This window comes from Agelaius phoeniceus, chromosome 32 (assembly GCF_051311805.1).
Source record: "Agelaius phoeniceus isolate bAgePho1 chromosome 32, bAgePho1.hap1, whole genome shotgun sequence".
NCBI classification, from domain to species: domain Eukaryota; kingdom Metazoa; phylum Chordata; class Aves; order Passeriformes; family Icteridae; genus Agelaius; species Agelaius phoeniceus.
This window is the reverse complement of record NC_135296.1, coordinates 359453-384946: the sequence shown is the minus strand read 5'-3', so window position 1 is coordinate 384946 and position 25494 is coordinate 359453. Positions and strand designations below refer to the sequence as shown.

Below are 25494 nucleotides of genomic sequence, written 5' to 3'. Positions count from 1 at the left end.
TGGGTTTTTCGCCCCAAACCCCAGGTGCACGTCCCTGCGGAACATCCGCGACAACGAGGAGAAGGACTCGGCCTTCCGGGGCATCTGCGTCATGATCGGGGTCAACCCCGGCGGGGTCGTGCAGGTCCGGGGGCCCCAAAACTGGGGAGGGGTCCCCAAAACCCTGGGGGGGTCCCCAAAATCCAAGGGGGTCCCGAAATTTGGGGGGAGGCGTCAAAATCGGGGAGCCCGGAAATGGGTGGGGGTCCCAGAAATGGGGCAGGGGTCCACAATTGGGAGGGGTAGGGATCCAAAATTGGGGGGGTCCAAATTTGGGGGAGGGTCCCTAAAACCCTGGGGGGGGCTCCCCAAAAATCCAAGGGGGTCCCCAAAATCCAAGGGGGTCCCGAAATTTGGGGGGAGGCGTCAAAATCGGGGAGCCCGGAAATGGGTGGGGGTCCCAGAAATGGGGCAGGGGTCCAAAATTGGGAGGGGTCCAAAATTGGGGAGGGGGACCTGAAACCCTGGGGGGGTCCCCAAAATCCAAGGGGGTCCCCAAAATCCAAGGGGGTCCCGAAATTTGAGGGGTGGGTGGTCAAAATCGGGGAGCCCGGAAATGGGTGGGGGTCCCAAAAATGGGGCAGGGGTCAAAAATTGGGAGGGGTCCAAAATTGGGGAGGGGGACCTGAAACCCTGGGGGGGTTCCCAAAATCCAAGGGGGTCCCCAACCCAAAATTTGGGGGGAGGCGTCAAAATCGGGGAGCCCGGAAATGGGTGGGGGGTCCCAGAAATGGGGCAGGGGTCAAAAATTGGGAGGGGTCCAAAATTGGGGAGGGGGACCTGACATCAAGGAGGGGCCCAAAATTTTGGGGGGGGGGTTCAGGGGGTGTTTTGGAGCTGGATTTGGGGTCACCTTGGGTGCCCCTGATGCCCCCCCCCCCCCCCCCCATTTTTGGGCCATTCCAGCCCCATTTTTGGGCCATTCCCGCCTCATTTTTGGGCCGTTCCCACCCCATTTTTGGGCTGTTTCCCCCCCCATTTTTGGGCCATTCCCGCCTCATTTTTGGGCTGTTTTCCCACCCCATTTTTGGGCTGTTTCCCCCCCATTTTTGGGCCATTCCCACCCCATTTTTGGGCTGTTTTCCCCACCCCATTTTTGGGCTGTTTTTCCCCCCCCATTTTGGTTCCATTTTCCCCGTTTTTTATCCCATTTTCCCCTCAGGATTTCATTTTCTTCTGCGACGCCGTCGCCTCCCTGGGTGAGCCCCAAGGACGACCTGCGGGAAATGTTCTACAAGGTCTGGGACCCCCCTTTGATTTCTATTTTATTAATGTTTTATTTGTATTTTATTAATATTTTATTTGTATTTTATTTCTGTTTTATTTCTATTTTATTTCTATTTTATTTATATATTTTATTTATTTTTCATTTATTTTAAATTTATTTTTTATTTATATTTAATGCCTTTAATTTAAATTATTTATTTCTATATATATTATTTATTACTTTATTTATTATATTATATATTCATTTTATTCTAATTTATTTATATATTTATAATTATTTATACATTCATGTAAATACAGTTATATATTTATATTTATATATAATATGCCATTTCCATAATATATCATTTATATTTATTTCTATTTTTATTATTTATTTATGATATTTAGTATTTGATATATTTATTAAATTACTACAATTTATTTTATATATTTATTTTTGTTATTTACATATATTTTTATAAAAATATAAAGATATTTATATATTTGATTTATTTATAATATATAAGTTATAAGTAATATATAGTTTAGAGTTATGTAATTTTTATTTATTGCATATTTACATATCTATTAGTTATTATATATATTTATTAGATTATTATAATTTATTTTTATATATTTATATTTATATATTTATATATAATATTTATATATAATATATGTGATTTATATATAATATATAATATATATAATATAATATATATAATATATATAATATATTATATATATGACTTATGTATAATATATATATATATAACATATATTATTTATATATAATATATAATTTATATTTATTTCTATTTTATTTATTATCATTTTTTCAAATGTTGCTTTGGGGCGGGGCCTCCCTGCCCCTCCCCCTGACCGTTGCCCCTCCCCCCCCGCAGATCCTGCACGGGTTCAAGGCGCAGGTGGGGGAGGGGAACTGGGCCCATTTCTCGGAGCAGTTCCCGCCCCTGCTCAAGGAGCGGCTGGCGGCGTTCTACGGGCTGTGACAGGTGTGACACACCTGGGACAGGTGAGGGACAGGTATGGGACACTGGGATTAGGGTTAGGGTTAGGGTTAGGGTTAGGGTTAGGGTTAGGGTTAGGGTTAGGGTTAGGGTTAGGGTTAGGGGACACAGCTGGGACAGGTATGGGACACCTGGGACAGGGGAGGGGTGTTCTACGGGCTGTGACAGGTGTGACACACCTGGGACACACCTGGGACAGGTATGGGACACTGGGACACACCTGGGACACACCTGGGACAGGGGCGTTCTACGGGCTGTGACAGGTGTGACACACCTGGGACAGGTGAGGGACAGGTATGGGACACCTGGACACAGCTGGGACACAGCTGGGACAGGTATGGGACACTGGGACACACCTGGGACAGGTATGGGACACTGGGACACACCTGGGACAGGGGCGTTCTACGGGCTGTGACAGGTGTGACACACCTGGGACAGGTGAGGGACAGGTATGGGACACCTGGGACACAGCTGGGACAGGGGAGGGGCGTTCTACGGGCTGTGACAGGTGTGGGACACCTGGGACAGGTGAGGGACACTGGGACACAGCTGGGACACAGCTGGGATAGGGGCGTTCTACGGGCTGTGACAGGTGTGACACACCTGGGACAGGTGAGGGACAGGTATGGGACACTGGGACACACCTGGGACACAGCTGGGACAGGTATGGGACACCTGGGACAGGGGCGTTCTACGGGCTGTGACAGGTGTGACACACCTGGGACAGGTGAGGGACAGGTATGGGACACTGGGACACACCTGGGACACAGCTGGGACAGGTATGGGACACCTGGGACAGGTATGGGGACACTGGGACAGGTGAGGGGTGTTCTATGGGCTGTGACAGGTGTGACACACCTGGGACAGGTGAGGGTGGGAGAACCCAAAAAACCCCAAAAATGGCAAAAAAAACCCGCCAACCCCCCCCCCCCAAAAAAACCCCATTAAACCCTAAAAACCCCAAAAACCTCAACCCCCCCTCCCAAAAATCCCCCAAAAATCCCTAATTGTGTTTCCCTTCCTCCCCAGGTTGGAGCTCACCGGACGGACCCAGAGCGGCCCCGCGGTGCCCCCGGGGGGGGGGGTCCCGGTACCGGGAGGGGGGAGGGGTCCCCAAGAGGAGTTTGACCTTTGACCCCCAAAGGAATTTTGGGGGGAGGGGCGGGGAGGGGGTGGGGGCTCCCCCCGAACCGCGCTGGGGGAGGGGAGGGGGCGAAACAATCGGGGCTGGAGGGGCCAAAGAGGGTGGGGGAGGGGCCCGTTCCCGTGTGTGTCCCCCCGGTGTCCCCGGTGTCCCCTCCCCCACCCGCCCCTCCCCCGCGCGAGCCCCGGGTGGGGGTGGGGGAGGGGCCGAGCCGCAGCCGTTGTGCTTCGTCGTGAGCGAGTCGGTGCCGCGTCCCGCGTGTCTGGTTTATTTCCCCGTGCCCGTGCCCGTGCCCGTTCCCGTTTCCGTTCGTTTTTTTACCGTTTCCAAGGGCGGGGATCGGGGGAGGGGAGGGGAGGGTGTGGCGGGGGAGGGGGAGGGCAGGACCCGCTGGTGTCGCGCCGGGCGGCACCAAGAAAAGGCCGTTGTGGACCGTGCGCGCTGTGTCCGTGTCGTTTGTTACCGGGGGACGGGGGGGGAAGAACCGGGGAGGGCTCGGGAGGGTCCGTGGGTGCCGCCATTACCGCACGCGGCTCACTTCCGGCGCCGCCCGATGACGTCATGAGACGCTTGCATCGCCATTGGCTGATTCGCGCGGCGCGCCGGAAGTGGCTCCCGCCGTGGCCGTAGCGACCGGGACGCGGCGGGGCCGGACCCGGTACCGAGGGAGGGGGAGGTGGGTGGGGAGGGGGCGAGCGGGGGCGGTGCCGGGGCGGCTCCCGGTACCGCGAGGAGCCGGATGAGGAACCCCCGGTACCACCGGGGATTGGCGGCGGGCGGTTCCGGTTTGGGCGGATCCCAGGGGTGCGGGTGGGGCAGCACCGGTGCTGTCCCGGTACCGGGGACGGGGAGCAGCGCTCGCTGCTGACCCCCCGCCCCCTCCGCAGCCATGGACGGGCCCCCCGCGCCCGCCGCCGCCGCTGCTCCCGCGGAGCCCCCGGGGCCGGCGGCGGGCGCGGGGGGGCCCGGGGGGGCTCCTGGCGCTCCCACCGGAGCTGCTGCTGCGGATCTGCGGCTTCCTGCGGGCCCGGGACGTGCGCCGGGTGCTGCCCCGCGTCTGCCGAGCCCTGCGGGACCTGGCCCGGGACGCGGTGCTCTGGCGGCTCCGGCTCCAGCGCCGCGCCCGCCGCCCCCTGCCCGTGCTGCCAGGTGGGTCTGGGGGCGCCCCGGGACTCCTCCGTGCCCCCCCGGGACCCCTCCGTGCCCCCCACCCCGCTCTGAAGCTGAAACCCCCCCCGGTTTGGGGGCCCACGCGTAGTTTAGGGGTCCCCACCTTGATTTTGGGTCTCCTCCCCGTGGTTTTGGGGTCCCGCCCGTGTTTTGAGACCCCTGAGGGCTCCCCCAGCACTTTGGGGACCCCCAGACCCCCCCAAACCCCAGCTTGGCTTGAACACACCCCTATGGGGGCTCCCTGGGATGGGGTCTGAGACCCCCCCGAATGATTTTGGGGGCCCCCTCCCATAATTTGGGGCCCCCCCAGAGGATGGCTTCGATTGGGCGGCCGCCTGTGAGGACCTGGAGGAGCACCTGGAGCGCTGGGGGGCCGGGGGGGCCCCCATGGAGCATTTCTCCTGGACGAGGGGCACTTTGCCTCCGTGGACTCTGTGCTGCTGCTGCAGGTGGGACCCCCAAAAATGGGGGGGGGGGAAACTGGGGGGAAACGGCCAAAAAATGGGGAGGGAAATGGTGCAAAAATGGGGGAGAAAAACATCCCCAAAAATGGGGGGAAACGGCCCAGAATTGGAGGGGAAATGGCACAAAAATGGTGGAAATGTACCAAAAATTGGGGAAAGCACCCAAAAATGGGGGGAAAATGGGGGGCAAGTGCTCCAAAAACGGGGGGAAACGCCCCCAAAAATGGGGGGGAATGGCCAAAAAGCGGGGGGAAACGCCACAAAAATGGGCTGAAAATGGGGGGAAACTCCCCAAAAATTAGGGGGGGTCTCCCCAGCTCATCCGTGCCCCCTCCCCATTTCAGGGGGGCTCCCTGTGCGTCTCGGGGGGGCGCGACCGCAACGTGAACCTGTGGGACCTGCGGGAGCTGGGCCGGGGCCCCCCCGGGAAGGTTCTGGTCAAAGCTCTGGGCTCGGGGCGCAGCGGAACCCACAAGGTGGGCATGGAGCCGACCCCCACCCCCCAAATAACCCCCTTGAGGGGGGGGTTCAGGGTCTGGCAGCCCCTCTGTGTGTCCCCCTCCCCAGGGCTGGGTGTGGTGCTTGGCTGCGAGGGACGCCCGGGTCTGCTCCGGCTCCTGGGACAGCACCGTGAAGCTCTGGGACCTGGCGGCCGAGGGGCAGCAGTTCGGGGAGATCCGGTACGGCCCGGGGGGGGCGCTGGGGGGTCCCCTAAACCCACCTGAGCCCCCCCTGACCCCCTCCCCTCCCCCAGGGAGAAGGCAGCCGTGCTGTGCCTCTCGTACCGCCCCGACGTCCTCGTCACCGGCACCTACGACAAGACGGTGACCGTGTACGACCCGCGAGGTACCTGCGGTGGGTTTGGGCAGGGTCGGGGGGTCTGGGGGGTCCCCCTGACCCCTCCCACGCCCCCTCCCCAGCCGGGCAGGCCCAGGTGAGCAGTTACAAGCCCCACGCCAGCGCGGGTGCTGTCGCTGGCGGCTGACGAGCGGCTGATCGTGTCGGGCAGCGAGGACCGGACGCTCGTGGTGTTCGATCGCCGCGCCGGCTCCGTGCGCCAGCGCCTGCAGGTGGGGGCTGCGCCCCAATCCCCCCACTCAGAGCGTCCCTGTCCCCTTTGAGGTGACATCCAGGCCTGTGTCTTCATCTTCCTCCTCCTCCTCCTCAGCTGGACAATTACCTGCTGTCCATGTCCTACCGGGGCTCGCAGCTCTGGGCTGGTGACAACCAGGGCCGGGTTTATCTGTTCGGCAGTGGCAGCGGCAGCTTCCAGCCCGCCCGGGTAGGGATTCTGGGGGGTTCTGGGGGGGTCCCGAGGGGCAGGACCCCTCCTCCGGGGCTCACCTGGGGGTTTCTGTCCATTCCCCTTGCCTGCAGTATTTCGACGTGGGGCACCGGCTGCAGATCACGGGGCTCTGGCACTCGCTGGGCTCGCTCTACACCACATCCACGGACAGGACGCTGCGGGTGGGGGTCCCGCGGGGCCGGGCTGGGGGGGGGGGCTCTGGGGGGGGGTCCCTGGGGACTTCCTGCTGACCCCCAGCTCTGCCTCTCCTGCAGATCCACGTGCCCACGGATCCGCCCCGCACCATCTGCTCCTGGACTCACGACGATGTCCTCAACGGGGTGAGGAGCCGTCCCCAGCCCTTGCACACGCGTGTGCACACGCAGCTCCCCCGGGGTGCCCCCCCAGCCCCCACTGGAGCTCCTCTGCCTCCCCCAGATCAGCGTGGATGGAGACGTGGTGGCCGCGGCCTCGGGGGGGACTCTCGGTCGAGGTGTGGAGGCTCCGGACCTGACACCGGCAAGGGGGGGTCGGGGGGGGCTCCGACCGCGCCCCGCGGGGTCCCCCCTGCACCCCCACTCCGGGCGGGCCGGGCCCGAATCCGGGACCTGGGTGGGGCTGGAAGCTGCCGCCTGTTCGTGGGTATTAAAGGATTGGACTGGAGAGGAGCTTGTGTCCCCCCTGCGGGTTTGGGGCGAATTTGGGCGGGTTTGGAGCGAATTTGGTGGTTTTAGGGCGCTGCGGCCGTTTCGGGGCTCCCTCGGTGTAACGGCTCGTTTTCGCGTCCTGGGGTTTCTTGTCCCTCCACGGCCGCCGTCCCGCCAAGATGGCGGCGCGCAGGCGTACGGAATAGGCGGGCGGGAGGGCGGAGCAAGATGGCGGCGCGCAGCCGTACGGAACAGGCGGGAGGAGCGCGCAGCCGTACGGCGCAAGGGGCGTGGCCCAAGATGGCGGCGCCCTGAGCGGCCCGGCCGAGCCATGGCGGCGCCGGGAGAGGCGCCGGGAGAGGCGCTCCGGGCCGTGCTGCGGCCCAGCGGGGCCCTCCCGGCCGAGGCCCTCCCGGTGCGCGGTTACGACTTCTCGGGCGGCGCGGACCACGCGGCGCTGCTCCGCTCCTTCCGCACCACCGGCTTCCAGGCCACGAGCTTCGCGCAGGCCGTGGCGGAGATCGAGCGGATGGTGCGGCCCCGGTGTGGGGCGGGGTTGGGCTCACACCGGGAGGGTGAGGAAGGGTCCCGGCCCGGTGTGACCCCCTCGGTGTCGCTTCCTCGCAGATCGCGGCCAAGCTGGAGCCGCTGAGCGCGGAGCAGCGGGAGCGAGCGGCCATGGCCGGGCCGCGGGCGCCCTCGGGCTGCACCATCTTCCTGGGCTTCACCTCCAACCTCGTCAGCTCCGGTGTCAGGGAGAGCATCCGATACCTCGTGCAGAACGGCATGGTGACAGCCGGGGGACAGGGGGACAGCGTGGGGACACCTGAGAATGGCACAGGGATGGGTGGGGACAGCGACAATGGTGTGGGGACATCGAGCAGTGATGCTGTCCTGCTGTTCCTTGGGGTGTCCCCAGGGTCCCTGTGAGGTTCTGGGGGGTCAGGGGGTCACAGCTGGGGGGTCCCTGAGGTGCTGACCCCCCCTTGGACAGGTGGACGTGCTGGTGACCACGGCCGGGGGGGTCGAGGAGGACCTGATCAAGTGCCTGGCCCCCACCTACATCGGGGACTTCCACCTGCGGGGCCGGGACCTGCGGGAGAACGGCATCAACAGGTCCGGGGTTGGGGGACTGGGGGGCTTGGGGACACCCTGGGGACACCTCAGGGTCACTTTGGGGTCACTTTGTTGTCCCTCAGGATCGGGAACCTGCTGGTGCCCAACGATAACTATTGCAAATTCGAGGATTGGCTGATGCCCATCCTGGACACGATGGTGGACGAGCAGGACACGCAGGTGAGGGTGGGGAGACCCCAACGTGGGACCCCACAGTGCTGGGAGGGGCCCTTCGGGGGTCCCTGGACATTTAGGGTGGGGATTTGGGGGTCCCTGGACACTCAGGGTGGGGATTTGGGGGTCTCTGGACGCTCAGGGTGGGGATTTGGGGGTCCCTGAGGCCCCTCCTGAGCCGGGTCCCCCCAGGGCGTGCGGTGGACGCCATCCCGGATGATCGCCCGGCTGGGCAAGGAGATCAACAACCCCGAGTCCATCTGTTACTGGGCCCAGAAGGTACTGGGGGCACTGCTGGGGGGGGGTCTCACCGTGGCTGTCACCGTTTGTCACCGTGTCCCCCCCTCCCCTCCCCTCCCTGCAGAACAACATCCCGGTGCTGAGCCCCGCGCTCACCGACGGCTCCCTTGGGGACATGATCTTCTTCCACTCCTACAAACGCCCGGGGCTGGTGCTGGACATCGTGGAGGGTCAGTGTCCATCCCCCCGGGGTGTCCCCCCAGGATTTGGGGTGCCCTGACCCCCCTTGTGCCCGCAGACCTGCGCCTCATCAACACCCAGGCCATCTTCGCCCACAAGACCGGCATGATCATCCTGGGCGGGGGCCTGGTCAAGCACCACATCGCCAACGCCAACCTCATGGTGAGGGGGTCCCCCGCGCTGGGGAGGGGGCTTGGGGAGCCCCCCGAGGTGAGGAGGGGCTGGGGGCTCACCCCGGCTGTGTGCCCCGGGCAGAGGAACGGCGCTGATTTCTCCGTCTACGTCAACACGGCGCAGGAGTTCGACGGCTCCGACTCGGGCGCGCGGCCGGACGAGGCCGTGTCCTGGGGCAAGATCCGCGTGGACGCCACCCCCGTTAAGGTGGGGGGGTCCTGGGGGGCTCGGGAGGGGGATTTGGGGAGCCCCAAGGTCGGGGTTTTCCCCTCTGACCCCGCTGCTCTGGGCCAGGTTTACGCCGACGCCTCGCTCGTGTTCCCGCTGCTCGTGGCCGAGACGTTTGCCCGGAGCGCTGACGCCTTCGGGGCGCCTGCGGGGACCCCCGAGGTGTGAGGGACCCCCAGAGGGATCTCCGAGGCTTGAGGGACCCCCAGGAGGGACCCCCGAGGCCTGGGGACCCCCCCAAGCTCAGCCTTGGGTATGCAGAGCCCCCCTGACCCCCTCAGGAAGGTGGGGGACAGTGGGGTGAGTCCCCCTGGGGGGGACAGGGGGGGCTCCCCCGCACACCTGCACCCCCTGTCCGTGTGTCCCTCTGTCCCCCTCCCCTCCATGCCTGTGTTTATTTATTCGAGCTCCCAATAAAGCACGGCAGGGTCTCCATGGGGGTTTATTCCTTGTGTCACCGGGGTCCCCCCGGGCCCTGTCAGGTGTTGGGGACCCCCCAGACCCCCTCAGGTGTCGGGGTCCCCCTCGGGCTGGAAGGTGTCCTCGCGCCACAGCGTCACCTGGCCCTGGGTGGCCACCAGCAGGCAGGGCAGGCTGGGGTGGAAGGCCAAGGACTGCACCACGCCCTGGCCCACGGGCAGGCTGAGCGCCAGAGAACCCTGAGGGGACACCAGAGGGGTCAGGGGGGCTCAGGAGTGTCCCCATACCCTCCCCGGGGACCCTCCCTCACCTCCAGCAGGTCCCAGAAGTAGACGTGGCCGTCCTCGGAGGCACAGCCCACGTGCGTGTCCAGCTCATTGAGGACGCAGTCCAGCCTGTACGTGGTGCTGCGGTGCCCCTTGTACCTGGGCAGGGGATGGGGGCTCACACGGGGGTCCCCCAAAGCTCCCTGGGGTCTCTCAAAGCCCCTGGGGGGCTCAGGGACTCTTTGGGGGGGTCCCATACTCGCCCAGCAGCTCCCCGGTGTCCTTGTCCAGCAGCCTCAGCGTGGAGTCCAGGCTGGCGGCCAGCACGCACTGCCCGTCCTTGCTGAAGCACACGCTGGTGATGGGGCCTGGGGGGCACACGGGGGGTTTGGGGGGGTCCCTCCGAGCCCCTCCAAGCTTTGGGAGCCCCCCCCAAGCTTTGGGAGCCCACCCCAGCCCCACTCACTGCCGATGTAGTCGGAGCAGAGCTGCCCCGTGCGGAGGTCGTAGCGCCGGACCCGCCCGTCCACGGAGCTGTGGGGAGGCCACGGGGGAGGTTTAGGGGGTCCCCCCCCCAATTCTGGGGGTGCCCCGGTGGTGGGGGGCTCGTTCCTCACCCCGTCAGGATCTCGTGGGCCGAGAGCTTCACGCTGGAGATGCCGTCCTTGGCCTCGTCCAGCACCTGGATGGGGTCGGGGCGCCGGGAGCGGCAGTCCCAGCAGCGCACAGTGGAGTCAATGGAGCCTGGGGGAAAAAGGGGGTTCAGGGGGAAAAAAAGGGGGTTCAGGGTGGGAAAATGGGGTGCAGAGGTGTGCAGGGTGCCCCCCAAACCACTCCCTCACCGGACACAATGACTGTGGCTTCCTCGTTGAACTGGACGCAGTTAACCTTCTGTGAGAGAAACAGGGAAATCAGGACCTCGATCCGCACGCAGGATCCCAAATCCCCCTCCCCAAATCCCACCCCCAGACCCCTCCTCACCCCGGCGTGTCCCCGGTACTTGCGGACCACCTGCCCCGTGCTCACGTCCCAGAGCGCCACGGCTTTGTCGGCGCCGCCGGAGCAGATCTGGCTGTTGTCGAAGGATCTGCGGGGGGGGGTCCCGTCCCGTGAGAGCGGCTGGGGGGGTTCCCCGAGGTGGGGAGGGGTCCCCGAAGCCCCTCCTTACCCCGCCGCGTCCAGCACCTCGTAGCCGTGGCCCTGGTAGGTGCGCAGGGCTGTGCCCTTGTGCGGGTTCCAGAGCTTCAGCGTTTTGTCGCTGCCGCACGTCAGGCAGTAATTGCCGTCCGCTGCCGGGGGAACGGCCGTGAGCACCGGGACCCCCACACTGGACACCGGGTGATCCCCAGAACTCCCTGCCCCGGACACCGGGTGATCCCGGGATCCCCATACCGGCACTCCCCGCCCGCTCCCCAATCTCCATCCCCGGCTCCTGCTCTCTTCCCCCGCCCCGTTTCCCCCCCGGTCTCACCGTTGAAGCGGGCGGCCCGCACCGCTCCCTGCCCGCACTGCAGGCTCTGCACCCGCTGCCGGGGCAGCTCGGGCCGGGCGGGCCGCGGCCTCGGGAACGCCATGGCGGGACCGGAGCCGGCACCGGGGGCGGAACCGGGGCCGCCACCGGGGGCCGGGCTCCTTCCGGCGGGGGCGGCGGAAGAGGCGGCGGCAGCGGCGGCGGCGGGGCCATGGCGGACCCGCGGAGACCCGGCAAAGTGGCCAGGTGGGACCGGCGGCACCGGCAGAGGAGGGACCGACGGAACCGGGGAGGGATCCCCGGGGTCCCGGTGCCCCGGCCCGCCTGACGGAGCCCCCGTTTTCCGCCAGGTACAAACCCCCGGCCACCGAAACCAACCCGGCGCTGGAAGACCCGACCCCCGACTACATGAACCTGCTGGGGATGGTGTTCAGCATGTGCGGGCTCATGCTCAAGGTGCGGCACCGGGGACACCGGGCTGGGAACCGGGATCGGGACGGGGATCGGCACCGGGATGGGCACCGGGATGGGCACCGGGATCGTCACCGGAACGGGCCCCGGGCGCTGTTCTGAGGGGAATTTGGGGGCGAGACGATCAGAGAGAGCCCCTGAGGGGCTCGGGGCCATCCCCGGGGGTCTCAGGCCCCATCCCCGCCGGGCCCTCGGGGGTCTCAGGCCCCATCCCCGCGGGGTCCTCGGGTCTCAGGCCCCATCCCCGGAGGTCTCTGGGCTCTCCTGCCCATCCCGGGGGTCTCAGGCCCCATCCCGGGGGTCTCTGGCCTCTCCTGCCCATCCCGGGGTCTCAGGCCCCATCCCGGGGGTCTCTGGGCTCTCCGGGGGTCTCAGGCCCCATCCCTGCTGCTCCCTCGGGGGTCTCATGGGTTTTTCCTGGGGGTCTCCTGGGTTTTTCCCGGGGGTCTCATGGGTTTTTCCCGGGGGTCTCCTGGGTTTTTCCCGGGGGTCTCATGGGTTTTTCCCGGCACTCCCCAGCTCAAGTGGTGCGCCTGGATCGCCGTTTACTGCTCCTTCATCAGCTTTGCCAACTCGCGCAGCTCCGAGGACACCAAGCAGATGATGAGCAGCTTCATGTGAGTGCCGGGCTGGGGGTCCCTGGGTGGCAGTCCCGGGCTGGTTTTGGGGGTCTCTGACACCTGTGTGTGCCCCTCGCAGGCTCTCCATCTCGGCCGTGGTCATGTCGTACCTGCAGAACCCCCAGCCCATGTCCCCGCCGTGGTGACGGGGTCGGGGGGTCCCCATGGGGGGCAATAAAATGGGGGGGTCCTGGCACTGCTGTGGTTTGTTTGTACCTGAACAGGGCACGGGGGAGACCCCCGGGAGAGGGGGAATGGGGAGGGGGAGTCCTGGAGGGTTTGAGGGGCTCTGAGAGGACTCTGAGGGGCCTTGGAGTATTCGAGGGGCTTTCAGCGGACTCTGAGAGGACTTGGGTTGACCGAAGGGCTCTGAGGAGGCTCTGAGGGAGTTCTGAGGGTCCTAAGGGTCTCTGAGGGGGTTCTGAGAAGCTCTGAGGGGACTCTAAGGGGATTTGGGAGGTCTGAGGCTCTCTGAGGGTCTTAGGGGACTCTGAGGGGGCTCTGAGAGTCTGAGGGGGCTGTGAGGGGATTCGGGAGGTCTGAAGGGACTCTGGGGGAACTCTTATGGGGCTCTGAGCAGGCTATGAGGAGATTCAGGAACTCCGAGAGGGCTCAGAGGGTTTGAGGGGGCTGTGAGAGGGCTTTAAGAGGGTTCTGAGGGGACTCGGAGGGTCTGAGAGGATTTAAGAGCTCTGAGGGGGGCTCTGAGGGGGACTCGTCGTGGGCGGGGCCTCGGGAGCCGCCGCTGTTCATTGGCCACTGGTCGTTTCCCGCCGTTGCAAACGCCCTCCCAGCGCGCTGTCAATCACACCTTCTCCTCCTCCTCATTGGCTCCCGTATGTTGTCGGCCCCGTCCTGCCCTCCTTACGCTCCGCCCCTTAGAGCCGCATCAGCGAATCAGAACGCGGGGAGTGACCACAGCCCCTCTTCCCAGCCACCCATTGGCTGCCGCACACTGAGGGGCGGGGCGATCCCTCGTGTCATGTGAGGGCGCGGTCACGTGAGCGCGGGTGTCATGGCGGTGCCCGGGGTGGCGGCGCTGCCGCTGCTGCTGCTCCTGAGCGGGGCGGCCGCGGGCTGCGGGTACCAGGTGGGACCGGGACACCCGGGACACCCAGGCTGGGGGCACCGGGACTGCTTGGGGACATGGGCCAGGCGGTGGGGGCTGGATAACGGGCGCTGCCATAGGCTGGGGACACCGGGAAGCGCTGAGGGGGGAACCGGGGCGGTCTGAGGGGAACGGGAACTGGGCGAACTGGGAGCGCTGGGACGGCCTGGGGACGGCTGAGGAAACGGGAACTGGGAGCATTGGTTGTGCAACCGCTTCCGGAGCTCAACGGCCACGCCGGGGGGGATCCCGGGTGGTTCCGGGGGGTGCTGCGGGCCCGGCCCGGTCCGAGCCCCCCCGAACCCCCCCAGTCGTGCCCCCCGACCCGGCCGGACATGCTGAACGTGCACCTGGTGCCGCACTCGCACGACGACGTGGGCTGGCTCAAGACGGTGGATCAATATTACTATGGGGGTGCGTGGGGACACCGGGGACACCGGGAGGGAGCGGGAGGTCCCCAGGGCTGCTGTGCGGGTGGGGGTGGTGACACCTGAGGGGGTGACGTGGCAGGGGGACACTGAGTTACCCTTTGTCACCTTGGGTTTGCCACGTGGCACTTTGTGCGTGTCCCTTCTGGGGCCAGCACCCTCCAGGGACCACCCCGGGCATGGCCCCTGTCCCCAAGCTGTCCCCACGTCCCCAGCCCTGCTCCGGGATTTTGGGGTGACCCGGTATCCCCATGTCCCCAGCCCAGGGGTTTTGGGGTCACCCAGTGCCCCCAAGCTGTCCCTGTGTCCCCAGCCCGGAGTTTTGGGGTGACCTGGTGCCTTCACCCTGGGGTTTTTGGGTCACCCAGTGCCCCCATCCCTGGGGTTTTGAGGCGTCCCCAGCCCAGTTTGGGGGTGTCCCCAGCCCGGTTTTGAGGTGTCCCCAGCCCGGTTTTGAGGTGTCCCCAGTCGGGTTTTGAGGTGTCCCCAGTGGGGTTTTGGGGTGACCCCAGCCCGGTTTTGGGGTGACCCCGTGTCCCCCTGTCCCCAGTGAGGAACAAGGACCAGCATGCAGGCGTTCAGTACATCCTGGACTCGGTGGTCGCCCACCTGGCCGCTGTCCCCTCCCGCCGCTTTGTCTATGCTGAGGTGGCGTTCCTGGCGCGCTGGTGGCAGCAGCAGGACCCGGCCACCCGCAGGCTGGTCAGGGAGCTGGTGCAGCAGGGTACGGGGGGCTGGGAGGGACTGGGAGGGGCTGGGAGGGACTGGGAGGGGCTGGGAGGGACATTGGGGGCACTGGGAAGGACATTGGGGGCACTGGGAGGGACTGGGAGGGAATGGGACGGATACTGGGGACACTGGGAGGGACTGGGAAGGAAATTAGGGGCACTGGGAGGGACTGGGAGGGGAACTGGAGACACTGGGAGGGACTGGGAGGGACATTGGGGCAATGGGAGGGAATAGGAGGGACATTGGGGGTACTGGGAGGGACTGGGAGGGAATGGGAGGGAATGGGAGGGGAACTGGGGGCACTGGGAGGGACTGGGAGGGATATTGGGGGTACTGGGAGGGAAACTGGGGACACTGGGAGGGTTTGGGAGGGACATTGGGGGCACTGGGAGGGACTGGGAGGGGCATTAGGGGCACTGGGAGGAGAACTGGGGACACTGGGAGGGGCATTGGGGGCACTGGGAGGGACTGGGAAGGAAATTAGGGGTACTGGGAGGGACATTGGGGGCACTGGGAGGGACTGGGAAGGAAATTAGGGGTACTGGGAGGGACATTGGGGGCACTGGGATTTTGGGGCGCTGTGTCCTCTGAGTGGCTTTTGGGGCTCAGGGTCCCCTCTGACTGGATTTTAGGTTTTCAGGATCCCCTCTGAGGGGGCTTTTGCGGCTCAGGGTCCCCTCCTGAGTGGATTTTGGAGTTTCAGGCTCCCTTCCTGAGTGGATTTTGGGGCTCAGGGTCCCCTTCTGAGGGGATTTTAGGGCTCAGGGTCCCCTCCTGAGTGGCTTTTGGGGTTCTGTGCCCGCAGGGAGGCTGGAGCTGGTCGGGGGGGGCTGGTGCATGAGTGACGAGGCTGCCGCTCACTACCGGGGGGCCCTGGAGCAGCTGAGCCTGGGCCGGCGCTTCCTGCGCCGCCTCTTTGGGCCCTGCGGCTCCCCCCGCGTGGCCTGGCAGATCGACCCCTTCGGCCACGCCCGGGAGCTGGCGGCCACCTTCGCGCAGGTGGGGCACCCCCGAACCTCCCCGGGTATCCCCAAACCTCCCCGGGCACCCCCAAACCTTCCCGGGCATCCCCAAACCTTCTCGGGTACCCCCAAACCTTCCCGGGTATCCCCAAACCTTCCCCTGCACCCCCAAACCTCCCCCGAGCTTCCCCGGCACCCCCAAACCTCCCCGGGTACCCCCGAACCTCCCCGGGTATCCCCAAACCTCCCCGGGTATCCCCAAACCTTCCCAGGCATCCCCAAACCTCCCCCGAGCTTCCTGGGCACCCCCAAACCTTCCCGGGTATCCCCAAACCTTCCCCTGCATCCCCAAACCTTCCCGGGTATCCCCAAACCTTCCCCGAGCTTCCCTGGCATCCCCAAACCTTCCCCTGCATCCCCAAACCTTCCCGGGTATCCCCAAACCTTCCCCGGCATCCCCAAACCTCCCCAGAGCTTCCCCGGCACCCCCAAACCTCCCCAGAGCTTCCCCTGCACCCCCAAACCAACCCCTGCACCCCCCGAGCTTCCCCTGCACCCCCGAACCTTCCCCGGCAACCCCAAACCTCCCCCGAGCTTCCCAAACCTTCCTGGGCACCCCGGGACCCCCACCTGGGCACCCCCAAACCTTCCCGGGCATCCCCAAAGCTTCCCCTGCACCCCCAAACCTTCCCGGGCATCCCCAAAGCTTCCCCGACAACCCCAAATCAGCCCCGGGATCCCCAAATCACCCTCAGGATCCCTCAGCCCCCCCAGCCTTGGGGACCCCCATAACCCCAGTGCCCCCTGTGCCCCCCAGATGGGCTATGATGGGCTGTGATGGGGTTTTGGGGACCCCCATAACCCCTGTGTCCCCCTAGATGGGCATTTGGGGACCCCCATGACCCCATTTCCCCCCAGATGGGCTATGATGGGGATTTGGGGACCCCCATGACCCCTGTGTCCCCCAGATGGGGATTTGGGGACCCCAGTGCCCCCCAGATGGGGTTTTGGGGACCCCCATGACCCCAGTGCCCCCAGATGGGGATTTGGGGACCCCCATGACCCCATTCCCCCCAGATGGGGTACGATGGGCTGTGATGGGGTTTTGGGGACCCCCATGACCCCAGTGCCCCCAGATGGGGTTTTGGGGACCCCCATGACCCCAGTGCCCCCAGATGGGGTTTTGGGGACCCCCATGACCCCATTCCCCCCAGATGGGGTACGACGGGCTGTTCCTGGGCCGTGTGGATCACCAGGACAAGTGGGCTCGGCAGCAGCGCCGGGAGCTGGAGCTGATCTGGAGGGGCAGCGACAGCCTGGAGCCCCCCCGGGCTGACATCTTTACTGGTGACCCCCCCCGGGACCCCCACATGGGCCCTGGGACCCCCAAACTGCCCCCGGGACCCCCTGACAGTGACCCCCAAACTGCCCCTGGGACCCCAAACTGCCCCTGGGACATCCAAACTGCCCCCGGGACCCCCAGACTGCCCCAGGACCCCCAAACTGCCCATGGGACCCCCTGACAGTGACCCCCAGACTGCCCCTGGGACCCCAAACAGCCCCCGGGACCCTCAAACTGCCCCCGGGACCCTCCCTCCTGTCCCCAGCCCTGTCCCCTGGCCCTGTCCCATGTCCCAAGCCCTGTCCCCTGTCCCAGCCCTGTCCCCAGCCCTGTCCCCAGCCCTGTCCCCAGCCCTGTCCCCTGGCCCTGTCCCCTGTCCCAGCCCTGTCCCCTGTCCCAGCCCTGTCCCAGCTGTGTCCCCTGTCCCCAGCCCTGTCCCCAGCCCTGGTGACACTTCTGTCCCCATGAATCCTGCCCAACGTGTACACCCACCCTCCTGTCCCCAGCCCTGTCCCCAGCCCCGTCCCCTGTCCCCAGCCCCGGTGACACCGCTGTCCCCAGGGATCCTGCCCAACGTGTACAACCCCCTCCTGTCCCTGTCCCCTGTCCCCTGTCCCAGCCCTGTCCCCAGCCCTGTCCCCTGGCCCTGTCCCCTGTCCCTGTCCCCTGTCCCCAGCCCCGTCCCCTGTCCCTGTCCCCTGTCCCAGCCCTGTCCCCAGCCCCGGTGACACCGCTGTCCCCAGGGATCCTGCCCAACGTGTACAACCCCCTCCTGTCCCTGTCCCCTGTCCCAGCCCTGTCCCCAGCCCTGTCCCCAGCCCCGGTGACACCGCTGTCCCCAGGGATCCTGCCCAACGTGTACAACCCCCCCGCGGGGCTGTGCTGGGACCAGCTCTGCACCGACCCCCCCGTGGTGGACGGGGACGGCCCCGAGCGCAACGTGGACGCCGTGGTCACCTCGTTCCTGCAGGCTGCGGCCACCCAGGTCCTGGCAGGGGACATGGGGACACCTGGGCGGGGTCACAGAGGTCCCTGGGGTCACCTTGTTCCTGCAGGCTGCGGCCACCCAGGTCCTGGCAGGGGACATGGGGACACTGGGGGGGCTGGGGTCACCTCGTTCCTGCAGGCTGCGGCCACCCAGGTCCTGGCAGGGGACATGGGGACACCTGGGCGGGGTCACAAAGGTCCCTGGGGTCACCTCCTTCCACCCAGGTCCTGATAGAGGACATGGGGACACCCGGGGAGGGTCACAAAGGTCCCTGGGGTCACCTCGTTCCTGCAGGCTGCGGCCACCCAGGTCCTGATAAGGGACATGGGGACACCCGGGCGGGGCTGGGGTCACAAAGGTCCCTGGGGTCACCTCGTTCCACCCAGGTCCTGATAAGGGACACAGGGACACCTGGGAGGGGTCACAGAGGTCCCTGGGGTCATCTTGTTCCACCCAGGTCCTGATAGGGGACACGGGGACACCTGGGGAGGGGGTCACAAAGGTCCCTGGGACAGCCAGGGTGGGTCACAAAGGTCCCTGTGGTCACCTCCTTCCACCCAGGTCCTGACAGGGGACACAGGGACACCTGGGGAGGGGGTCACAAAGGTCCCTGTCCTCCTGGGAAGGGGGTCCCAGGTGTTCCTGTCCTTTGGGATGGGGGTCCCAGGTGTCCCTGTGCTCCTTGGGAGGGGGTCCCAGGTGTCCCTGTCCCCTTGGGATGGGGGTCCCAGGTGTCCCTGTCTTTTGGGATGGGGGTCCCAGGTGTCCCTGTCCTTTGGGATGGGGTTCCTGCGTGTCCTTGTCCCCTGGGATGGGTTTTTTGGGTGTCCCTGTCCCCCAGGATGGGATCCCTGGGTGTCCCACATGTCCCTGTCCCCCTGGGATGGATTTTTTGGGTCTCCCTGTCCCCTTGGGGTGGGGGTCCCAAGCCGTGTCCCCCTCCCCAGGCCCAGCAGTACCGCACCAACCACATCATCATGACCATGGGCTCCGACTTCCACTACGAGAACGCCCACCTGTGGTTCAAGAACCTGGACAAGCTCATTGCCCACGCCAACGCCCGGGTGAGGGGCTGTCCCCAGACCCCCCTGTGGTGTCCCCAAACCCTTCCTGGTGTCCCCAAACCCTTCCTGGTGTCCCCAAACCCCTCCCTGATGTCCCTGTGTCCCCAGCAAGCCAACGGCAGCCGCGTCCACGCCCTGTACTCCACCCCCTCCTGTTACCTGCGGGAGCTGCACCGCGCCAACCTCACCTGGTGAGGGCGGGGCCGAGGGGCAGGGGAGGGGCCCGGACGGACAGACAGACAGACAGACAGCCGGGCTGTGTCCCCCCCAGGCCCCTCAAGACGGACGATTTCTTCCCTTACTCGGATGGACCCCACCAGTTCTGGACCGGCTACTTCAGCAGCCGCCCGGCCTTCAAGGGCTACGAGCGCCTCAGCAGCGGCTTCCTGCAGGTGGGGGGCACACCTGGGGGACCCCTGCAGGTGGGGACACACCTGGGGGACCCCTGCGGGTCTTGGGGACCCCCCTCGAGCGCCAATTCCACTCCCCCAGGTCTGCAGCCAGCTGGAAACCCTGGCAGGGCCCTCAGCGCGGGACGGTCCCTACGGGCCTGGGGACAGCTCGGTGCTCCGTGAGTACCTGGGGACACCTGGAGGGGACCTGGGGACCCCCATAACACCCCCCTGACCCCTCTAACACCCCTTTTTCACCTGTTCAAGGTGAGGCCGTGGCTGTGGCCCAGCACCACGACGCCGTGGCCGGCACTGAGAGGCAGCACGTGGCCGATGACTACGCCCGGCAGCTGGCCAAGGGCTGGGACAGCTGCCAGGTGAGCCCCACACCTGCCCGGGGCTCCAGCTGGGCTTTGGGGGGACATGGACAGGTCCCAGAGACCCCTCCCCACATTCTGGCCACCCCTGACAGGTGCTGGTGGCCAACGCCCTGTCCCTGCTGGGAGGCACCAAGGAGCCCCTGGTGTTCTGCAACGCCCTCAACATCAGCGTGTGCCCCCTCAGCGAGGCCACCGCCCACGTGAGCGCCTCTGGGAGGGGATTGTGGGGCTGTTCCGGGGGTCTCCAGGCGCTGACACCCCCTCCCCACACCGTGTGACCCCTCCCCAGTTCACCGTGATCCTCTACAACCCCCTGGCCTGGGATGTCACCTGGCCCGTGCGGCTGCCGGTCAGGGCCACCTCCTACGCTGTCACCGACCCCCAGGGCCGGCCCGTGGCCAGCCAGGTGAGCCCCCCGCACACCTGTACCCCTCAAAGCACCCCTGCTGTGCCCCCTGACCTGTCCCTGTGCCCCCTGACCTGTCCCTGTGACCCCTGACCCGTCCCTGTGCCCCCTGCCCAGGTGGTCCCGGTGTCCGGTGTCACCCGGCGGCTCCGGGGCGGCGCCGGGGGGGCCCCCGGGGAGCTCCTGTTCCAGGCCTGGGCCCCCCCTTTGGGCTTCAGCACCTTTGACGTGAAGCAGCTGAGCCCGGGCAACACCTGGGACACGCCCAGGGGGCCCTTGGGGACCCCCTGGGACACGCCCAGGTGGCCCTCAGGTGACCCAGAACCACAGATCGAGAACGAGGTGAGGAGGGGACATGGAGGGGACATGGTGGATTTGGGGGGGGTGGCTGAGCCCCCCAGCTCCCAGTTAAACCAGTTAAGGGGTCACTGGGTGACCTGGGCAGGTGGGGAGGGGGTCACCTACCTGTGTGTGTCCCCCCCTCTTGTCCAGCACCTGCGTGTCCGTTTTGACCCCATCACGGGGCACCTGCTGGAGATCCAGAACCTGCCCAAGGGCATCTCCCTGCCTGTCTTCCAGAGCTTCTACTGGTGAGTCTGGGCGGGTTTGGATTTTGGGGAGGGGTCCCAGGTGGGGAGGGAGGATCCCCCTGACCCCCCCTGACCCCTCCTGACCCCTCCTGACCCCTCCTGACCCCTCCTGACCCCTCAGGTACAACGCCAGCGCCGGGGATGCGCTCAGCCCCCAGGCCTCAGGTGCTTACATCTTCCGGCCCGGCGCCCCCACGCCCGTCCCCGTGGCCAAACGCGCGGCCACGCACCTGCTCAAGGTGGGCGGGGGTCCCTGGGGCGTCCCCGGGATTTGGGGAGGGGTCTGCAGGTGTCACTGAGCGTTTCCCTGTGCCCCACAGACGGCGCTGGTGCAGGAATTGCAGCAGAACTTCTCGGAGTGGTGCTCGCAGGTGCTGCGGCTGCGCCCGGGGCAGCCTTACCTGGAGCTGGAGTGGACAGTGGGGCCCATCCCCGTGGGGTGAGCGTGGGGAGGGGTCTGGGGACCGCCCCCCACACACCTGTCCTGTGGGGGGGTGACACACCTGTGCTCTCCCCACACCAGGGATGGCCTGGGCAAGGAGGTGATCAGCAGGTTCGAGACCCCGCTGCGCACGGCCGGGCGCTTCTACACCGACTCCAACGGGCGCCAGGTGCTGGAGCGCAGGTGAGGGGCGCGGGTCACCCCCCAGGGGAACAGGTGACCCCCAGGACCACCCCCAAGGGGCTCAGGTGTCACCCCAAGGGGCTCAGGTGACCCTCCCAGGTGACCCCTCCTGCCCCCCCCCCCCAGGCGTGACTTCCGGCCCACCTGGAACCTGACCCAGACTGAGCCCGTGGCTGGGAATTACTACCCTGTGACCACCCGGATCTTCATCAAGGTGCACACCTGGGCACACCTGGGCACAGCTGGAGGTGGGCGTGGCACACGCGAGCCCCGCCCCGCCCTCCTCACACCTGTGCCACCTGCGCAGGACCAGAAGGTGCAGCTGACGGTGCTGACGGATCGGTCCCAGGGCGGCAGCAGCCTCCAGGACGGCTCCCTGGAGCTCATGGTGAGCTCACCTGGGCACACCTGGGCAGGGGTGGGCACACCTGGGAACTCACCTGGGTAGGGGTGGGCACACCTGGCACACCTGGGAACTCACCTGGGCACACCTGGGTACTCACCTGGGTAGGGGTGGGCACCCCTGGGAACTCACCTGGGCACACCTGGGCAGGGGTGGGTACACTCTGGGCATACCTGAGCACACCTGGGCACACCTGGGTAGGCGTGGGCACACTCTGTGCACACCTGAGCACACCTGGGAACTCACCTGGGCACACCTGGGTAGGTGTGGGCACACTCTGTGCACACCTGAGCACACCTGGGAACTCACCTGGGCACACCTGGGCAGGGGTGGGCACACTCTGTGCACACCTGAGCACACCTGGGAACTCACCTGGGCACACCTGGGCAGGGGTGGGTACACTTAGGGCTGGACAGGGCACACCTGGGTAGGGGTGGGCACACTCTGGGCACACCTGGGCACACCTGGGCAGGGGTGGGCACACTCTGGGCACTCACCTGGGCACGCTCTGGGCACACCTGTGCCATCACCTGCTCCCCTCCTCCAGGTGCACCGGCGGCTGCTCCACGACGACAACCGCGGCCTGGGGGAGGCGCTGGACGAGCCAGGTGTGGATGGGCGGGGCCTGGTGGTGCGGGGGCGGCACCTGGTGCTGCTGGACACGGTGGGGGACGCACCTGAGCAGCACCGGCCGCGGGCACAGGAGATGGCGACGCCGCCCACCCTGGTGCTGGCACCGGGCACGGGGCCTCACCTGAGACAGGTGAGCGTGGGGGGGAATGGGGGACACACCTGGGAATGGGGGTGTGGGGAATGGGGTCACACCTGGGAATTGGGGGGTCATACCTGGGAATGGGGACACACATGGGAATGGGGACACACCTGGAATGGGGGATCATACCTGGGAATGGGGGTGTGGGGAATGGGGGTCACACCTGGGAATGGGGGTGTGGGGAATGGGGTCACACCTGGGAATGGGGTCACACCTGGGAATGGGGTCACACCTGGGAATGGGGGGATCATACCTGGGAATGGGGATGTGGGGAATGGGGTCACACCTGGGACTTGGGTCACACCTGGGAATGGAGGGGTCACACCTGGGAATTGGGGTGTGGGTTACCTGTGACAGGTGAGGAGGGAGAGGCTCAGCTGGGGGGGTCATCTGGGACAGGTGAGGGGTTCTGGGGTCACCTGGGACAGGTGAGAGGGGTGGGTGTGGGGTCACCTGTGACAGGTGAGCAGGGCAGGTCCCCCCTCACTCTCACCTGCACCAGGTGAGGGATTATGGGGTCACCTGTGACAGGTGAGAGGTTCTGGGGTCACCTGCACCAGGTGAGCAGGGCAGGTTCTCCCTCACCCTCACCTGCACCAGGTGAGCAGGGCAGGTCCCCCTCACTCTCACCTGTACCAGGTGAGCAGGGCAGGTTCTCCCTCACTCTCACCTGCACCAGGTGGGCAGGGCAGGTCCCCCTCACTCTCACCTGTACCAGGTGAGCAGGGCAGGTTCCCCCTCACCTGTACCAGGTGAGCAGGGCAGCTCCCCCTCACCCTCACCTGCACCAGGTGGGCAGGGCAGGCTCCCCTCTCACCCTCACCTGCACCAGGTGGGCAGGGCAGGCTCCCCTCTCACCCTCACCTGCACCAGGTGGGCAGGGCAGGTTCCCCCTCACTCTCACCTGCACCAGGTGAGCAGGGCAGGCTCCCCTCACCCTCACCTGTCCCCGCAGGTGTCGGGGCTGCGCCGGGCGCTGCCCCCCAACGTTCACCTGCTGTCGCTGGAGCCGCGCGGGGCCGGGGCCGTCCTGCTGCGCCTGGAGCACCTGTACCAGGTGGGGGAGAGCCAGAACGGCTCCCGGCCCGCCACCGTGGACCTGACGGTACCTGGGGATGGGGCACACCTGGGCATGGGGCACAGCTGGGGATGGGGGCACACCTGGGGATGGGGCACACCTGGGGACAGGGGCACACCTGGGCATGGGGCACACCTGGGCATGGGGCACACCTGGGCATGGGGCACAGCTGGGGACAGGGGCACAGCTGGGGACAGGGGCACAGCTGGGCATGGGGCACAGCTGGGGACAGGGGCACAGCTGGGGACAGGGGCACAGCTGGGCATGGGGCACAGCTGGGGACAGGGGCACACCTGGGCATGGGGCACACCTGGGGACGGGGGCACACCTGGGCATGGGGCACACCTGGGTATGGGGCACACCTGGGGAATGGGGCACACCTGGGGACAGGGGCACACCTGGGGATGGGGCACACCTGGGCATGGGGCACAGCTGGGGACAGGGGCACACCTGGGGACAGGGGCACACCTGGGGATGGGGCACACCTGGGCATGGGGAACACCTGGGGACAGGGGCACACCTGGGCATGGGGCACAGCTGGGAATGGGGCACACCTGGGGACAGGGGCACACCTGGGGACAGGGGCACAGCTGGGCATGGGGGGCACACCTGGGTATGGGGCACACCTGGGAATGGGGCACACCTGGGCATGGGGCACAGCTGGGAATGGGGCACACCTGGGCATGGGGCACACCTGGGTATGGGGCACACCTGGGGAATGGGGCACAGCTGGGGACAGGGGCACACCTGGGGACAGGGGCACACCTGGGTATGGGGGCTGGGGGGGGCTGAGCTTGTGGGGTCACCTGTGCCAGGTGAGGGGTTCTGGGGTCACCTGTGCCAGGTGAGGGGTTCTGGGGGTCCTGAGGCTGCTCCAGGTGGTCCCTCCCTCCTGCAGCCCCCTGGGATGGGGTATTTGGGGAGGGGTCTCAACATCCCCCCCACCCTGGCCTGGTCTTTGGGGGGAGCTCTGGGGTATTTGGGGAGGGGTCTCTGCCCTCTGCCCCCACCCCAGGCTGGGCTCTGGGGTATTTGAGGAGGGGTCTCACACACCCCCCCCCCCCCAGTCCAAGCTGGTCATTGTGGGGAGCTCTGGGGTATTTGGGGAGGGGTCTCTGCCCTTTCCCCCTACCCTGGGCTGGTCTTTGGGGTCTCTGGGGTATTTGGGGAGGGGTCTCACACACCCCCCCCAGTCCAGGCTGGTCTCTGGGGTATTTGGGGAGGGGTCTCTGCCTTCTCCCCCCCACCTTGGGCTGGTCTCTGGGGTATTTGGGGAGGGGTCTCACACACCCCCCCCCAGTCCAGGCTGGTCTCTGGGGGGAACTCTGGGGTCTCTGGGGTATTTGAGGAGGGGTCTCTGCCCTCTCCCCCCATCCTGGGCTGGGCTCTGGGGTCCCTGGGGGAGCTCTGGGGTCTCTGGTGTATTTGAGGAGGGGTCTCACCCCCCCCCCCACCTCCCCCAGACCCTTTTCTCGGCCTTCACCGTCACCTCGGTGCAGGAGATGGCCCTGGGGGGGGACGTGCCCCTGCCCAGCCTGTCCCGCCTGCTCTGGAACAGCCCCACAGGTATTGGGGGGGGGTCTTTGGGGGGGGATTTTGGGGAGGGTCCCGGGGGTCTCACCCCCCTGACGCCCCCCCCAGGTACCCCCAGAGCCAGGCTGGACCCTCGGCGCGTGCGGCTGCAGCCGATGGAGATCAGGACCTTCCTGGCCTCTGTGCGGTACCGGGGGCTTGGGGAGGGGCCCTGAGAGACGCCCCCCACCCCAAAAAACTCAAAAAAAACCCCCCAAAAAAAAGCGAATTTCAAAACCCCACGAG

At 65.7% G+C, this 25494-nt stretch overlaps 5 protein-coding genes across 6 annotated transcripts in view; 4 read left to right on the top strand and 1 right to left on the bottom strand.

The window, feature by feature from the left end:
• The window catches only part of TNPO2 (transportin 2), an 18674-nt gene extending 15321 nt beyond the window's left edge, over positions 1-3353 (top strand). Inside the window, 5 exon segments of the mRNA XM_077192217.1 lie at positions 8-124; positions 1202-1234; positions 1236-1277; positions 2154-2284; positions 3309-3353. Of these exon segments, the coding sequence (XP_077048332.1) occupies positions 8-124; positions 1202-1234; positions 1236-1277; positions 2154-2261 (300 nt within the window). The 3' untranslated portion in view covers positions 2262-2284; positions 3309-3353.
• A 2633-nt stretch (positions 3354-5986) lies between these two features.
• Positions 5987-9596, top strand: DHPS (deoxyhypusine synthase). Its single transcript, XM_077192367.1, has 13 exons — positions 5987-6127; positions 6226-6339; positions 6435-6524; positions 6618-6683; positions 6781-7521; positions 7617-7778; positions 7984-8105; positions 8189-8285; positions 8472-8558; positions 8644-8749; positions 8818-8921; positions 9015-9140; positions 9228-9596. The coding sequence occupies exons 2-13, from the start codon at positions 6247-6249 to the stop codon at positions 9327-9329; spliced, it is 1896 nt and encodes a 631-aa protein (XP_077048482.1). The 5' UTR covers positions 5987-6127; positions 6226-6246; the 3' UTR covers positions 9330-9596.
• WDR83 (WD repeat domain 83) lies at positions 9588-11454 on the bottom strand. Its single transcript, XM_054653668.2, has 9 exons — positions 11319-11454; positions 11016-11136; positions 10829-10934; positions 10690-10738; positions 10465-10591; positions 10314-10381; positions 10107-10215; positions 9892-10006; positions 9588-9820 (listed from the first exon to the last, which is right to left on the bottom strand). The coding sequence occupies exons 1-9, from the start codon at positions 11419-11421 to the stop codon at positions 9668-9670; spliced, it is 951 nt and encodes a 316-aa protein (XP_054509643.1). The 5' UTR covers positions 11422-11454; the 3' UTR covers positions 9588-9667.
• On the top strand, positions 11431-12605 carry WDR83OS (WD repeat domain 83 opposite strand). The gene is made up of 4 exons (XM_054653669.2): positions 11431-11564; positions 11669-11774; positions 12309-12406; positions 12489-12605. The coding sequence occupies exons 1-4, from the start codon at positions 11530-11532 to the stop codon at positions 12553-12555; spliced, it is 306 nt and encodes a 101-aa protein (XP_054509644.1). The 5' UTR covers positions 11431-11529; the 3' UTR covers positions 12556-12605.
• Positions 12606-12717: 112 nt separating this feature from the next.
• MAN2B1 (mannosidase alpha class 2B member 1) lies at positions 12718-25483 on the top strand. 2 transcript variants are annotated; one of them, XM_077192351.1, is made up of 25 exons: positions 12718-13499; positions 13829-13931; positions 14496-14669; positions 15480-15673; positions 16851-16983; positions 17821-17963; positions 18914-19030; positions 19139-19221; positions 19302-19422; positions 19523-19601; positions 19690-19799; positions 19895-20002; positions 20092-20208; positions 20326-20478; positions 20512-20550; positions 20701-20798; positions 20920-21037; positions 21119-21237; positions 21322-21423; positions 21550-21637; positions 21731-21811; positions 22374-22589; positions 23554-23703; positions 25140-25242; positions 25318-25483. In XM_077192351.1, the coding sequence occupies exons 1-25, from the start codon at positions 13425-13427 to the stop codon at positions 25422-25424; spliced, it is 2931 nt and encodes a 976-aa protein (XP_077048466.1). In that variant the 5' UTR covers positions 12718-13424; the 3' UTR covers positions 25425-25483. The 2 variants fall into 2 exon arrangements, with proteins under 2 accessions (XP_077048466.1, XP_054509641.2); XM_054653666.2 differs by having other exon boundaries at positions 12719-13499; positions 20326-20550.
• Positions 25484-25494: the final 11 nt, after the last annotated feature.